The following is a 15,750-nucleotide window of genomic DNA, read 5'->3' as shown; positions in this document are numbered from 1 at the left end:
GTCCCCAGTTGCATGCCATGTATAGCAATAGAGGCCTTGCAGACTTCTTCTTTTAGTTTTGTTTTCCTACTTCACGGTCTTGATTTCCTAGTGTTATCCTCGCTGTGAATTACCTGGGAACATAGGAAACTGCCATATACCTTGTCTATCTCAGTGGGGCCTGCAACAACTGGTACTGATTTTCCCCAGCTTTTCCTGGAGGTGCCAGACAGTGAACTTCTGCATGCAAAGCATGTGCTCTGCCACTGAGCAATATCCGTTCCCCTAAGTCTCTAGATATGACAGGGCATTTGCTGTCCCACTGAGGAGAAGATGCGTGCTGAGATGCATGATAAACTTGTTTTCATGGGCAATGTCACACAGGACCTGTAATTCTGAATAGGTGATTATCTCCCCTGCAATTATCTCATTGACAATTATTGCTTCTACTTCTTCTCTATGTCCCAAGGGAGTTCCAGTTGCCAGTAACAAAGCCATGAACAGATACAGAATGAAGCTATGAATAAACTCTGTGCCATTCAGAGCAGGGAACAAAGACAAAGAGGGATCCATCAGTCTGATTGCCGATCACTTACATTGTACAATCCCAACTCTGAATCAGCTGATTTAGTGGTCATTATCAGTGACCCTCTTCCAATAAACCACAAGTATTATCAGTCAGGAGACATCATCATCGCTGGCATTATTTCTCAGATCTACACGCCTTCTGACTATGTCAGCTTCAAATCTGATCCCTCTCAACATCTTCTTGAGGATCACATGTAAGGTCTTTTAACCATATTCCCAAAGGGTAGCCATGTTAGTTTGTTGCAGCCAAAACAATGAAGAGCCTTGTGCCTCCTTCAAGACGACCTGGCAAAAGCATCCGCAGATCAAATTTTGCATCTGAGCAAGTGGATTCTAGTCTACAGGCAGGGAAACTTTGTGGGCTCATGGGCACATCTGGCATTTTGAGGAAGTGCTGTGGGTACCATCACAAGACTGACTGCCATGGGACTGAGGACCTAGGACACCCAAATGACTAAAGTTAGGAAGACTTTATTTTAAATATATTAACTTATGGCAAAGAAGAAGCGGTTGTTTGGGTGTGTGTATGGAATCGTTCAGTTCAGCAAGGGAAACTGCTGTCAACACTCACTCCTTACCACATTCACCCAAGACTTGCAGCTGCAGAACCAGCACTGGAACCAGTAGTAACAGCCAGCGTAGCCTGAGGTAAAAAGGAAGTCATCGTGTGTGTATTTGGCTTCCAAACAGCTGGCACTGTTCAGGTGACATTCAGAGATGTCAGAAATCCATGTCAATGTGCCAGTGTTTCATCACTGTCAGTGTTTGGGAGTTGCAAGACTTTATTCTTATGGTCTTATAGGCCCCTTCCAACCCTATGTATTCTATGATTCTAAGGTTCTATTCTGTCTAGACATGCATAGGATAGAACCTGGGGGGTGCAATTCTATGGGGTAATCAGCTGTCTCAGAACTTGGAGGCAGACAACTATCCAATGCAGGGTGGGCAGAGCAGGGAGGGGATCCTCTCTTGCATTCCTGCCACCCTGCATTTGCAGCCAGATGGCCAATTTCTGCTGTCTAACTGGGGCATGTCAGAGTAGGGGAGGGAGGCCAGACAGTGCCTAGGAAGCATTGTAACAGCACTTCTGTGGTCTTGTCCCCTCCCCACTCCAGGAACTCCCCCTTTCTGTCCACTCTGCACTGCTCTTATGAGCAGGGATCCAAGGATGAACCACTCCACCTACGAGGTGGTAGGGGAGGGAGAGGGGAGTCATGTTTCTGGGAACTGAGCTCAGAGCCCTGGCTCCAAGCTCGGTTCCCAGAAACTGAAAATTCCTATGGCCCTCTATACACTGTACAGCGGCCATAGGATTGAGCCCTTAATGTATTAATTAACAACAACAGTAACACAGACATAATAGAGAGTATAAAGTGATAAGTGAAGGCCAATGATAATAAAACACTAAACATCTCCATGTGAATTTCAAACATTGCACATGTGTGAATGTATGCAAGGCTTCTAAATACTTGGCGGTATTGGTCAGAGACATGAAAAGTCCAGGTAAATGTACCAATGTTTCATCTCGCTGTCTTGAACTGGAACCATACCATCTATTTTTGTACAACATATTTGCTAAATATCTGTTGAATGGAAATGTAGTACCCTTCATATTCTGGCGCAAGAGCACTCTGATGCAGCACATGAATCAAATTGCAGATTCGTGACTCAGATGTACCAGCACACCTTGGCCTTTGCATTTGCTGTGAAAGAGATAAATGAAAATCACCGGAGCTTGCCCAACCTTACCCTGGGCTTCCACATCTATAATAGCCATTTTGCTGCAAGCTGGACTTACCTTGCATCACTGGAACTTCTCTCCACCTGGGGCAGATTCATCCCTAACTACAAGTGTGATATCCAGGATAATGCAGTAGCTATCATTGGGGGACCTAACTCTGATGTATTTCTCTTCATGGCAACCATTATGTGCATCTACAAAATACCACAGGTAAGTTGTACACATGGAGCATAGGACTTCAAGCTATTAATTTACCTATTATTTTTATTTATTTTGCTTTTCTTGCTTTTTTTGATGAGGGTTTTTCTTTGGGAGATAGAAAATGGCAAAGTAGTCTCACACCTTGCCTGCTGCTTAAAGGACAAATCCTGACTGAGGAAGAAGATGGTTTTCCTTCAGTGGAGGTGGATATCCTCCAATGGGCAGGAATATGTGAATTATGAATGAGATGTATATTTTTCACACAGACCCACTGGTGTTGCGTTTGGACCCATCTTTTGTTCCAAAGGTGAATTCTGTGTTTCAAAGGGCATAGGACTTTATACTACCTACTTGGTGTCCCCATTTAGGCAAACCTATTGAGAATGTCACAAACTGGATGTCAAGCATATTGAAAAGTATGGTATGACTTACAGCAAAGTTGCTTCATACAAAGCAAAAGTGGCAACACAGCATTTAGCACTGGAGGCATAAATGCAGGCTAGAGCCAGTTTAGAAGAAGTTCAAATCAACATACTATAGTTGTGCTTTTATAGACATCATCAAAGAAGGCTACCTAACACTGTTTAACTACCTAATGCTCGGCACATGAGTGCAAGTGAGCAAAGTCATGAGATATGGAGCACACAGTCCTTCTTGCAGAGGCAGAGGCGGAGGCAGAGGAGGAAGGACGAGGCCGGGGAGGGAGGGAGCAGGAAAAAAGGGACTGATCAGACAACAAGGGGGATGGCCGGTAAAATAATGTGTATTACAGGGGTATCAGCAGCAAAATGTTGGTAACACTACTGTATTTGCCATCACACCCAAAGATATCATTCTACAGCCAGACTACATGTTCATCAAATCGCACAGAGCTATGATTCGATTAATTACCTCAGTGTAAGTGCACACAGCCTCGATTTTGATTTGGACCATGGTGTTCTGGGACGGGGAATTTAAACTCTCCTCCTGCTCTTTTCGTTCTGAAATTCTGCCCCCATCCCACTGGGGGGAAGGGAGTTAAAAAAGAAAACACACACACACATCTGCCCGGGGGCGGGGCATGAAATTTCAGGATGAAAACAGGAGGCGGAGAGCTTAAATCCCCCCTCCTGCTGCACCATGGTCCCAATCTGAATCAGGGCCATGCATGCTTACACTGAGGTAATCAATCAAATCAGGCATAGTTCTGCTATGCCTGAGTTGATGAATGTGTTGCTTGTCCCTTACACTGCAGAAAAAGGGAACCCTGGGACTTAAAACGATAAATTCATTTCCTGCAGTGGATGGAGGATATCCTACTCTCCCTGGAGTGCATATTTCTTGCTGTTGGATAGGTTTTAGGAGTTTTTGATTGACAGGTAGGGTATCATAGAATCATAGGATTGGAAGGGGCCTACAAGACCATCGAGTCCAACGCCCTGTTCAGTGCAGGAAGCCTGATATATATCATTGAACCCTTTTGTTGCACCTTCCATCTTATTTCTCTGTTACTTTTTCTAAATCATAACTTTTATTCCCATGTAGGGATGGTGGAGAATTCCACCATGGATCTCGGTGAGGCCAAATGCCAGTGGCGGAACGAAGCCCCCACCCCCCCAACCCACGAAAGGAGCACGGAATGGAGCCCCCAACCCACGAAAGGGGCACGAAACGGAGCACTTACCTGCTGCCGTCCGCGCTGACTTGCAAATGGCGGCCGCCCTGCAGCCACCATATGCTTTCCTCATCATAGCCGTGGTAGGCTACGTAAATACTTACGAAGCCTATCACGGCTAACGCAGGGGCACCTTTTGCATCCCTGTGGAGGCTGTGATAGGCTATGTAAGTATTTACGTAGCCTATCACAGCAAGCAAAACAACAACAACACGAGTACGCAAATGGCAGCGGCTACGGCCGCCTCCATTTGCATTCCCTATTTTTCTCCGTTTTATCCTACGTAAATATTTACGTAGGCTATTACGGTGAAAAAAAAGGGGAACGCAAATAGCGCCCACTATGCTTTTATGCGGAGAAAAATAGGGAAGGCAAATGGCAGCCGCTGTAGCCGCTGCCATTTGTGTACGCTGTTGTTGTTTTTTCCCTGCCGTGATAGGCTATGTAAATATTTACGTAGCCTATCATGGCAGCCTGGCTCCATGGTTCTCAGGCTTTGGGGTATGATTTTTCTCCTTGTATTGTCTCTTTTGTTGTGGTGCCTTCTGAATCTTGAAGTAGGTTGCTTCTCTACTAGGAAGCAAATTTCAAGCCTAACTTGCATATCCCTGCCTATCAGAGTGAGTGGGAGAAGCAACCTATCTATCGATATCATCCAGTGACTTCAGAAAATGAAAAACTATGGTAAGTCCCCAAATCCCTTTTTCATTCATTTTGAGTTATGAATGAAGAACACCCTTCGACCCTTTCTTCATCTATTGAAGTTCATTGCATTTATACTGGATGTGCCTGATCTCGTCTGATCTCGTAAGCTAAGCAGGGCCAGCCCTGGTTAGTACTTGGACGTAGGGATGTCAGAGAGTTCCATGACGGATCTCAGTTAGGCCGAATATTTATGTAGCCTATCACGGCTCACTGCAGGGATGCAAATGATGGCGGCTACGACAGCCGCCATTTGCATCCCTGCAGGGCTGCCCAGCAGCCGGATGTCTGGCTGCAGGCGGCTGGAGCCAGCCGGTGGCTCCGCGGCTTGGCCACGGAGTGGAGCCGGCTGGCCAGGATTCCGGGGGGGGAGGCACGGAGCGCCTCCCCTCCCAGCAAGGATTCTGGGGGGAGGGACGGAGTGCCTCCCCGCACCTGCGGAGCCCAGCGGAGCCAGGTAAGCAGGGTTTTGTACACTCCTACTTGGATGGGAGACTGCCGGGGAATCAGTCTTCCTGCACTGAGCAGGGAATTGGACTCGATGATCTTGTAGGCCCCTTCCAACCCTATGATTCCATGATACCCCTCCAGTAATGCTGCTTGCCTGATCTTGTCTGATCTCGTAAGCTAAGCAGGGCCAGCCCTGGTTAGTACTTGGATGGGAGACCGCCTGGGAATCAGACTTCCTGCACTGAGCAAAAGGTTGGACGTGATGGTCTTGTAGGCCCCTTCCAACCCTATGATTCTATGATTGAGGACACGGTATCTAACACAGTCTTGGCAGTAGCTCTTCTTTTGTAGCTCCCTGTGTTCTTTATTCTCCTTATAGCTTGGATATGGCTTTGCTCCAGTGATGAATGACCAAAGCCAAGATGTTTTCTTCCAAGGTATGTTCCCTAAAGGAGACCACCAGTACACTGGGATTCTGCAGTTGTTGCTGTTTTTTAGGTGGACCTGGATTGGCGTAATTTTTGTGCACTACAGTGGAGAGAAGTTTGTACAGACCGTTCTTCCTGAATTTTCTCAGAGAGGCATCTGCTTTGACTTTATAGAAAAATTGCCAAAGGTGTATTTTACCACTGAAATGTTGGTGGTTTGGTTGAAAACATACCAGGTTATTATGAGTAGTACTGCCAATGTTGTGATTGTACATGGTGAAATTCACACCATGATATTTTTGATAACATTTCCGGAAGTTTCAGAAGCTTTCAACATGCCAATGAAGACGAAAGGGAAAGTCTGGATAATGACGGCCCAGATGGAGTTCTCATCAGTCTCTTTACAAAGATTTTGGGACATAGACATCATCCACGGTGCTATGTCCTTTGCAATTCACTCAAAGGATGTGATGGGATTCCAGAATTTTCTTCAGATGAGAAACCCTTCTTCAGACAAAGAAGATGGCTTTATCAGGGACTTCTGGCAACAGGCATTTAACTGTTTGTTCCAAAGCAATGAGGAAGTAAAAGAGAAGGAGAAAATCTGCACTGGGGAAGAGAAGCTGGAGAATCTTCCTGCATCTGTGTTTGAAATGAGCATGACCAGCCAGAGCTACAGTGTCTACAATGCTGTCCATGCTGTGGCACATGCTTTACAATCCATGCATTCACTGGCATCCAAATACAGTGCAACTGTGGTTGGAGTAAGATGGGAGCTTCCAAATCAACAGCCATGGCAGGTAATGTCCGGAGCACACAAACGCAGAAAAGCTCATACAGGCCCAATGTCAGTACATAGCATGGATTGATGCTGACATCCTCTTTGTTTTTTTTCTTATTTGATTTCCACATTTTAATTCCCCCCCCCCCCCCGTTTTGCTTGTTTGTTTTGTTTAGATGTTAGGGTGCATCATTGATAAAGGAAATTCTGGGAAAAGTGGCTGCCACTACCTTTGCTTTGCCAGAACACCTCTGGACAACAACAGAGGGCCCAGAGGTATTCTGGGGAAATTGAGATGATTGTGGCTGAGTAGGGATTCAGACACTTCACCCAATGCTTTTCTCCTTAGGGCTGGGCTGCTCCCCGCTGCCTCTTCCTGATGCTGTCCGATTCTCCCCCCGTTCCCTGGTAAGCTTGCTGAGGGAAGTGAGCATCACCAGTGGTTCTGAAAGGCATATTGCCCAGGGCCTCCCTCAAACCTTAACAGACATGTTATTTAGAAAGTATTGCTATGGTATGCTATCCTATGCTGTTGCTTATTCCTGCTTCACTACTCCCTCAGACCAGCATAGCTGTCAATGACAATGTGATGGACCCACGTCTCAGCTTTGTCGGTTCACTAGAATAGAGAAATGGACTCTATGGAACTGAAGAAACCTGCCATGTCGCAAGTGCATCCTTTTTTCAATACCCTCAAAATGAAAGGAATGTCTTGCAGAAAAATCACTTCACTTGTTCATCTGAAATGCTGCAGGCTTGCGCAGGCTTGCTCCCCCCATGGTCAATGAGTCTTCCAAGGTAACAGCAGTTTCTTTAAAATAAATTTTAAAATAAACAGAATGTTAAGTCATCTATCACAGAAACACAGCAAAGAAAAGGACAGTAATATATCAGTAAAAAAAAAAAAAAGTTAAGAAGAAAGCATGTATAAACACTTGTACAGGTTCCTTTAATACAAAATACGAGAACATCAGATATAATAACACAACTAATAAATGACCGTAGCTAGGAAACTAGAAAAACACATTTTGATGTACAGTCTTCATCGGTGGCCTATAAAATATTTAAAACCAAAACCATCTATAGTCAGCACAATCAAAACCATAAGCAAGCATATAATTAATTAAAGTGAGAGATACACACTATTCGTATACAAAACTTTAGCTGAATCGGGGTCCAAATGGAATCCTGCGGTTTATTTATTTATTTATTTGATTTGTACTCCACCTTTCTACCAAAAAATGGCACTCAGGGTGGTTCACAGGCACAATTAAAACAGTTTTAATCAATGAAATAATACATTAAAATACAATAAAAATGAATAATTACCAAAAATAATAATTAAATAAAGCACCCAACCCAATAGGCCCACTTACAGGCCATAGCGTTCTTGAGGAGAGCAGTCTTTGCCTGCCAGGACAAGGACAACGGAGAGGGAGCGAACGTAGCCTCCTTTGGGCCAGAGTTCCATAGCCTGTGAGCTCCCATAGAAAAGTCCCTCTCTTGGGATGCCACCAAATGCACCTCTGAAGGGAGTGGTCTCAAAAGAAGGGCCTCTCCAGGCAGACTTTTGTCACAGAAGCTGTTCTTTCAGTTGTCCTAATCCCAAGCTGTATAACACTTTATAGGTCCTAAGCAGCACTCTGAATTCTGCCTGGAAACATGCCTGTAGCTAGTGAAGCTGCTGTAGCAAGGGAGTCACACGCTTCCTGTAAGTGGCCCCAGTCAACAGTCAGGCTACAGTATTCTGGACCACTTGAGATATCTGAACAGTTTCTGAAAGCAGCCCCATGCAGAGAGCTTTCCAGTAGTCCAAGGGAGATGTAACTAGGGCACGGGTGACCATGGCCAGATCAGACATATCTAGGAACTAGGGATGGTGGAGAATTCCGCCACGGATTCCAGTGAGGATTCTGTAGAATCCGGCCCCCCAGAATCCGTGGCAAAACTGCCTCCTACCCCCCGCGGAATCCCCCGGGACAGCACTTACCTGGGGAGGATGCGGCGGATTTGGCGGGTGCCGAATTACCTCGGGCGGCAGCAGCGGTGGCAGCGGCGGCGGCAGGTGTGGCGGCGGGTGCGGCGGGTGCGGCTGGTCTGGTCAGCTGCGGCCGGGTGCAGCGTACGCAAATGGCAGTGGCTATGGCGGCCTCCATTTGCGTTCACTATTTTTCACCTTTCTAGCCTACGTAAATATTTACATAGGCTAGAACGACGAAAACTAGTGAACGCAAATGGCAACCGCTGTAGCCGCCGCCATTTGCGTACGCGTTTTTTTTCACTTTGCCATGATAGGCTATGTAAATATTTATGTAGCCTATCACGGTTAAATACAGGGACGCAAACGGCGGCGGCTATGGCTGCCGCCATTTGCGTCCCTGCTGCCCAGCGGCTGGATGTCCGGCTGTGGGCGGAGCTGGCCGGCTGCTCCGCGGAATCCCCGTGGAGCGGAGCCGGACAGGTAGGACTCTGGGGGGAGGGACGGAGCGCCTCCCCCCCACGAAGCAGATCTGCGAAACGGTAAGTGACTTTCGTACATCCCTACTAAGAACAGGCAGAGCTGGTATACTAGCTGTGCAAAGACAGTCCTGGCCACCACTGAGACCTGGACATCCAGGTTAAAGGCTGAGTCCAAGAGCACACCTTTCAACTGACCAAAAGAACCTCTGTCTTGTCTGTATCAAGCTTCAATTTGTTTGCCCTCATCTAGCCCATTACTGACATCAGGCACTGATTTAGAGCCAGAACAGCTTCCTTGGATTTAGATGGGAAGGTGAGAGAGAGTTCAGTGTCATCAGCATACTGGTGGCACCAAATGTGCAAACTCTGCACAACCTGTCCCAGAGGATTTATGTACATGTTAAATAGCATGGGGGATAAGATGGAACCCTGAGGGACACCACAGGCCAATGGACACGGTGTCAAACAGGAATCCCCCAGGTCTGCCTTCCAAGGCTGCCCCTCTAAGTTGGACCAGCCAGCATAAATAAGTGCCTCCCAATCCCACCTCAGACAGATGCCTCAAAAGGATACCATGGTCAATGGTATTGAAAGCTGCCAAAATATTCAGTAGAACTAACAGGGACATACTCCCTCTGTCCAGTTTCTTCCTGTGGTCCAAATGCATCCAGATGGTTGTGTGAATGGTGCCTTTTGTGAGATCAGAACTGGGGCAAAAATACATCTAGGGCTTCCAAGAAATAATTGGTGGTAGTGCCTGTTTTAATTAGTTATGTTTTCAGTTCTTCTGTTTGGTTTTAAGGGTGCAATCCTATGTATATTTACATAGCCAAAAGTCCTACAACTCCATGCATTCTCCAGAATTTTTTATAAAATTAAACAAAGGTATTATCACCACCTCCTTTACAAAAGAGGTAATCACTCCTTTCCATGAAGCAGCATTGACCACTACCCTAACGCTCTCAGCCATTCCCCCCACCCACACTCTGCTGCTTTTATAAGCCAGGAAAGGCAAGGATCCAGCACACAAGTGGTAGGCCTCACCTCTCCAAGGATCCTGTCCACATCCTCAGGCTGTACAAATTGAAAGTATCCATAGTAATAGGACAAGCAGGAGGCAAAGTTACATCCACTGGACCAGGATCAAGTATGGCATCCAAGCTGGCATGGAGACAATCAATTTCATCTAGTTATAATGGTGGAATATGATTCATCTGACACATTCTTAATATAGGCCTACAGTTTGAGCACAATAATATTCCCAGACATTTCTGCTGTTTCAATTTAGCTTCATCACTTTCTCAGAAGTGTCTCATTTAACAACACTGCTGGGGAAAAGATCTCCTTTGATGACAATGGGGAATTAGTAGCTGGATTCGACATTATCAACTGGGTCACATTCCCTAACAAGTCCTTTCTGAGAGTCAAAATTGGAAAGATTGACCCCATCACTCCCAAAGACAAAATGTTCAGCACTGCTGTGGATGCCATTGTATGGCCCAAGAACTTCAACCAGGTACAATCAGTAAACAGCATCTAATCATTTGCTCATTTTTCAAGAATTGGGAGTGTGTTTGGGCACACAAATCTCTTTAGTAGTGTGTTCTGCAATTTAGCTGATGCACATTCCAACCATGATTTTATGTCCCAGACTTTCACCTGGCAAAATTCAGGAGCTGAATTAGTTGAATGATTTGTCACTTCTAAGGCTGCAATTTTATGCAAGGTAACTAGGAGTAATTCCCACTGAATACTGCACAATGTACTTCCAAGTAAACATGTGGCAATGGTAAACTTTTGCAGCTTTATTAAATTAAGTTGTTCATTCATTTGAAGCAGCATAAGAAATAAAATGTAACCTAGCAAAATCTATTTATTTATTTATTTGCAAATGACACTGAAAGTGTTCCAATGAGACAGACATTAGAAAAAAACCTGCAGGGAGTCTATTTGCCTTTTTCTTATTCATTCATTCATTCATTCATTACATTTCTATGCCACCCAATAGTCAAAGCCCTCTGAGTGGTTTGCAAAGATTAAAAACATTTAAAATACAGTATACAGTGATTAAAAGCCATTTTCATAAAAACACATACACAAGATCAGACAATATATACAACAGAACGTATACCTAAAACAAGTTCAACAAGTAATCTCAAAGCAAACAACCATAACCATAAGGCATTCCAGGATTGAGTAAAACTTATCATATGCTGCCAAAGGCATTGGAGAAGAGAAAAGGTCTTAACCTGGAACCGAAAAATAACAATAATGCCTGGTGGGCCTCATTGGGGAGATCATTCCAAAATTTGGGGGCCATCACTGAGAAGGCCCTCTCCCTTGTTGCCATCTTCTAAGCTTCCCTCAAAGTAGGCAGCCAGAGGAGGACCTTAGAAGTTGAGTACAGTTTATGGGTAGGTTTGTGTTGGGAGAGGCACTCCATCAGGTATTGTGGTCCCAAGCCATGTATTCTTAAAAGTTTCCAGTAGAATCCGTTGGCCAAGTCTCATGATGACATGGCATACCAAGTACTACCTAGACAGGACATGGTGAACTAATTGAGTGAAACCTTTATCTAACTAGAGAACAAATGCTGAAATATAACCTGCTCAATATATATTTTTTGTTAAAAACATTCATCATTTTCATTTATACACAGGTACAGCCTATTTCTCTTTGTAACGACTTCTGTCAATTGGGTTATAGTAAGATAAAGAAGGAAGGGAAACCATTTTGCTGCTATGATTGCCTTCCATGCCCTGAAGGGAAGATTTCAAACCAGAAGGGTGAGAAGTTTTGTGTGCCAAGTTTAAACTTTTTGGGGGGAGTTGATATAATCAATCACTTGTACATATAGGTTGTTGTTTCCCATTTCGGTCATCTATAAGAAAAAAAAATGTTCACAGTTAAGTCATGTTTGCCAATAAGGAGATACATTTTGATATACCCATATGATGCATCTCCGCTCTTGTGCAGAACACCTGAATTCACTGAAAAATGGAAAAGAAAAGAAATATGCACATAATATACAAAACGAAATGTACATATAAGGTGGACATAGAGTTGTGATAACTCCTGGTCCCTGATCTCCAGGGGGAGGTAACACTTTCAGTGAGGGAAATCTGCTTCCTCTGGTCACAGAGCACTGCTGTCTGCATTGTTTCCGGATCATAGCTGCGTAGGGATTCTTGCAATGTAAATGCTGCAAAGTGATTTTGAGCTAAAAGTAGGGATGGCGGAGAATTTCTCCCCGAAACTTCGGGGGGCCGAGCGTCAATGTGTTCGGCCCCCCGAACAAGTTTCGGGGAGAAATCCTCTGAACCCCCCCACCCTCCGCACCCCCCCCGGGACGGGACTTACCTTCACCAAATGTCCCTCCTGGTGGCGGGTCCGGCCGGCGGTTTGGCTGCTGTTCGAGCGGGGCGGGAGCGGCAGCCGGTCTTTCGACTGGCTGCCGCCGCCGCCTTTGCAATCAAAGAAAAAAAAAAAACCCCTGATAGGCTACGTGACGATTCACGTAGCCTATCACGGCTAGATTTGCAAAGTCAGCCGTGATAGGCTACGTCAATTGTCACGTAGCCTATCACGGGTGACTTAAAAAAAAAAAAAGCGCGTACGGATAATGGCGGCCCCCATAGGGAGCCGCCATTCCTTTTCCTTATTTGGTCGCTGTAGTCTACGTAAATCTTTACATAGACTACGGCGAAAATAAGGGCAACGCTATTTTGGCCGGGGCGAGGCGGGAAGCCTCCCCCCCGGCCTGAATTTTGGCCGGGCCGAGGCGGGAAGCCTCCCCCCCGGCCTGAACTTCGCGGGGGGAGCAGCGAAGCGCCTCCCCCCCACCGCGAACGTCCTTCGACGACAGGTAAGGGACTTTCGTCCACCCCTAGCTAAAAGTCTTCCTACAGGCTTTGCAATGTTCATTACCATATTGCACTGTATGCAATATGGTATATAAATGTTAACAATGTCTCTTTTTCAGACATGGATAACTGTTATGACTGTCCAGAAGATCATTATCCAAGCAAGGGCCGGGATTTATGCATTCTCAAAGAAATCATCTTTCTGACGTACAAAGAACCATTGGGGATCAGTTTGGCCATTGTTGCTCTTTCATTTTCTTCCCTCACGGCTTTGGTGCTTTGGATTTTCATTAAGCACAGGGACACTCCCATAGTCAAGTCAAACAACCAAAACCTCACGTTCACTCTCCTCATCTCCCTTCTGCTCTGCTTCCTTTGTGCTTTGCTATTTATTGGCCAGCCGGAAAGGGTGACTTGTCTCCTTCGACAAACTACTTTTGGCACCATCTTCTCAGTGGCGGTTTCATGTGTGTTGGCCAAAACCGTCACTGTGGTTCTTGCTTTCATGGCCACCAAGCCAGGGTCCAGAATAAGGAGATGGGTGGGGAAAAGACTGGCTCATTCCATTGTTCTTCCCAGCTCCTTTATTGAAGTAACTATTTGCATAGTGTGGCTGGCAACCTATCCTCCATTTCCAGATTTTGACTTTCATTCAATGACTGAAGTGATTATACTGGAATGTAATGTGGGTTCCTCTGTCATGTTCTACTGTGTCCTGGGCTTTATGGGCTGCCTGGCTTTTGTTAGCTTCACTGTGGCTTTCCTAGGCAAAAACCTACCTGCCAGTTTTAATGAAGCCAAATGTATCACCCTCAGCATGTTGGTGTTCTGCAGTGTTTGGCTGACCTTTATTCCAACCTATCAGAGCACGAAAGGCAAAAACATGGTGGCTGTGGAGATCTTCTCCATCTTGGCTTCCAGTGCTGGGTTACTTGGCTGTATTTTTCCTCCCAAATGCTATATCATTGTGATAAGACCTGAGCTGAACAACAAACAGCAGCTAATGAGAAGAAAGAACTAATCCATCTAAAACTATGTAACCCCAATCTAGTTAAAAGCATGAGTTTTCCCCATTTTATGATATAGTATTTAAATCTGTCACAATTTTTGGTAATTATTGCAGTGGAAGGTAATAATGACAGGTTGGAACTGTTTTCTGCTTTGGTATTTATTCTCTTTTGACCGTTGAAAGTCTGTGGAAACAGTAGATTTAATCACTGCTCTAGTTAATGCATAGTAATATACTGCATTTACATGCATTTTTAATCACAACTCCTAATGATCTGAAAATTTAAATAATGGATCCATAGGGTATTTCCATTCTTTCTACTCAATTAATGTATCTCATAATTGTTGTGGTATCTCTTGGAATTCAGAGATTAGGGATGTGCAAAAGTCACTTACCTTTTCAAAGGGGTGATTCGCGGTCGGGGGGAGGCGCTCCGCACCTCCCCCCCAAATCCTAACCCAGCTGGCTCTGCTCCACAGCAACTCCATGGAGCCGGCGGCCGGGTGCATTCACAGGCGAGCAGAGCCTGCGGATGCAAATGGCAGCTACGGCGGCTGCCATTCACGTTCCTGTTTTTTTGCCGTAATAGGCTATGTAAATATTTACGTAGCCTATCACGGCAAAAAAACAGGGGCACAAATGGCATAGCAGCCGCCATTTGCGCCCCGTCTTTCACTGTGATAGGCTACATAAATATTTACATAGCCTATCATGGCAAACAAACAGAGGCACATATGGTGGCGGCTACAGCGGTCACCATTTGCATCCCCTTTTTTGTCGTGATAAGCTACGTAAATATTTATGTACCCTATCACAGCCTCCGCAGGGATGCAAATGGCCTATGGCCTATAAGTATTTACGTAGCCTATCACAGCGAAAATGGGGAAGTGAATGGCGGCCGCAGATACGGCCCCCATTCGCAAAGCAGCGCGAACAGCACCAGGTAAGTGCTCCATTCCGCACACCTTTTGCAGGGTGGTGGGGTGGGGGGCTTCATTCTGCCACGGATTTCGGGGGGCCAAATGCACTGGCATCCAGCCTCACTGAGATCCATGGCAGCATCCTCTGACATCCTTATCAGAGATATTACCTCACAGAGTAGGTAGGAGGTTCTCAGTAGGTAGGAGTTTTCAGTTCTGCCTGCTCAATTACTGTATCTCAAAATGTGTGTGGTATTCCTTAGAATTCAGAGATATTCCCTCAGAGAGGTTTGTTTTCAGCAGGTTGGGCATTACAATATGAGCTCTCAGCTCTAAATCAAAACATTTTCTGTATTTTCATTCACAGTTTTTTATATACTGAACAAATGATGTGTTTGTTTTGCATTTATTATTTACATTTTTATACTGCCCAACAGGTGAAGCTCTTGAGGAGGTTCACATCACAAAACCTAAAACCATAAAAGATAAACACATACTACATCACATTATAAAGCCTAAATATTTTAAAACCTAGCAAAAACCTAGCAACCCCAGCAGGCATGTAAAAACTGGAGGACTGAAACCTTCGTGAAGAAAAATGTCCTTGCATGGCACTGAAATGGTCATGGTGTAGCAGCTGGCTGAACCTTGGGGGGGGGTATATTCCACAGAAGGTGCACCACCACAAAAAAGGAATTCTCTTTCATAGCCACCACCCTCACCTCTTCGGTGGTGCGCCAAGAGAAGGGCCTCTGAAGGTGATCTCAGGGTCCCGTCAGGTATGCTTGGGAGGAGATGGTCCTTCAAGTAAGCTGTCCCCAAGCCATGTGGGGCTTTAAAGGTTACCATCAGAACTTCATTTTCAGACCATAGATGGACTTGATGCCAGGGCAAATCACCAAGCACTGGTCTAATATGATTATATTGTCCTGCCGCTGTTAATAACATCACCGCTCTAGGTTGGACCGGCTGGC

General features: G+C 45.3%; 1 protein-coding gene across 1 annotated transcript; it reads left to right on the top strand.

Annotated features, from left to right (window-relative positions):
• Positions 1 to 2,494: 2,494 nt before the first annotated feature.
• On the top strand, positions 2,495 to 13,868 carry LOC146342495 (vomeronasal type-2 receptor 26-like). The gene is made up of 5 exons (XM_084807866.1): positions 2,495 to 2,518; positions 5,695 to 6,507; positions 10,273 to 10,500; positions 11,644 to 11,770; positions 12,967 to 13,868. The coding sequence occupies exons 1-5, from the start codon at positions 2,495 to 2,497 to the stop codon at positions 13,866 to 13,868; spliced, it is 2,094 nt and encodes a 697-aa protein (XP_084663992.1).
• The last annotated feature ends 1,882 nt before the right edge of the window (positions 13,869 to 15,750 follow it).

The sequence above is a fragment of the Heloderma suspectum genome, chromosome 6 (assembly GCF_057233095.1).
Source record: "Heloderma suspectum isolate Gila_16-S chromosome 6, 16-S_ref, whole genome shotgun sequence".
NCBI lineage: Eukaryota > Metazoa > Chordata > Lepidosauria > Squamata > Helodermatidae > Heloderma > Heloderma suspectum.
Note: the sequence above shows the minus strand (reverse complement) of the source record. Positions and strands in the feature narration are given on the sequence as shown.

Coding starts and splice junctions, on each gene's coding strand:
- LOC146342495 (XM_084807866.1), top strand. CDS start 2,495: ATGTGCATCTACAAAATACCACAG. Junction 2,519..5,694: donor GCATCTACAAAATACCACAG/GTAAGTTGTACA, acceptor TTCTCCTTATAG/CTTGGATATGGCTTTGCTCC. Junction 10,501..11,643: donor GGCCCAAGAACTTCAACCAG/GTACAATCAGTA, acceptor ATTTATACACAG/GTACAGCCTATTTCTCTTTG.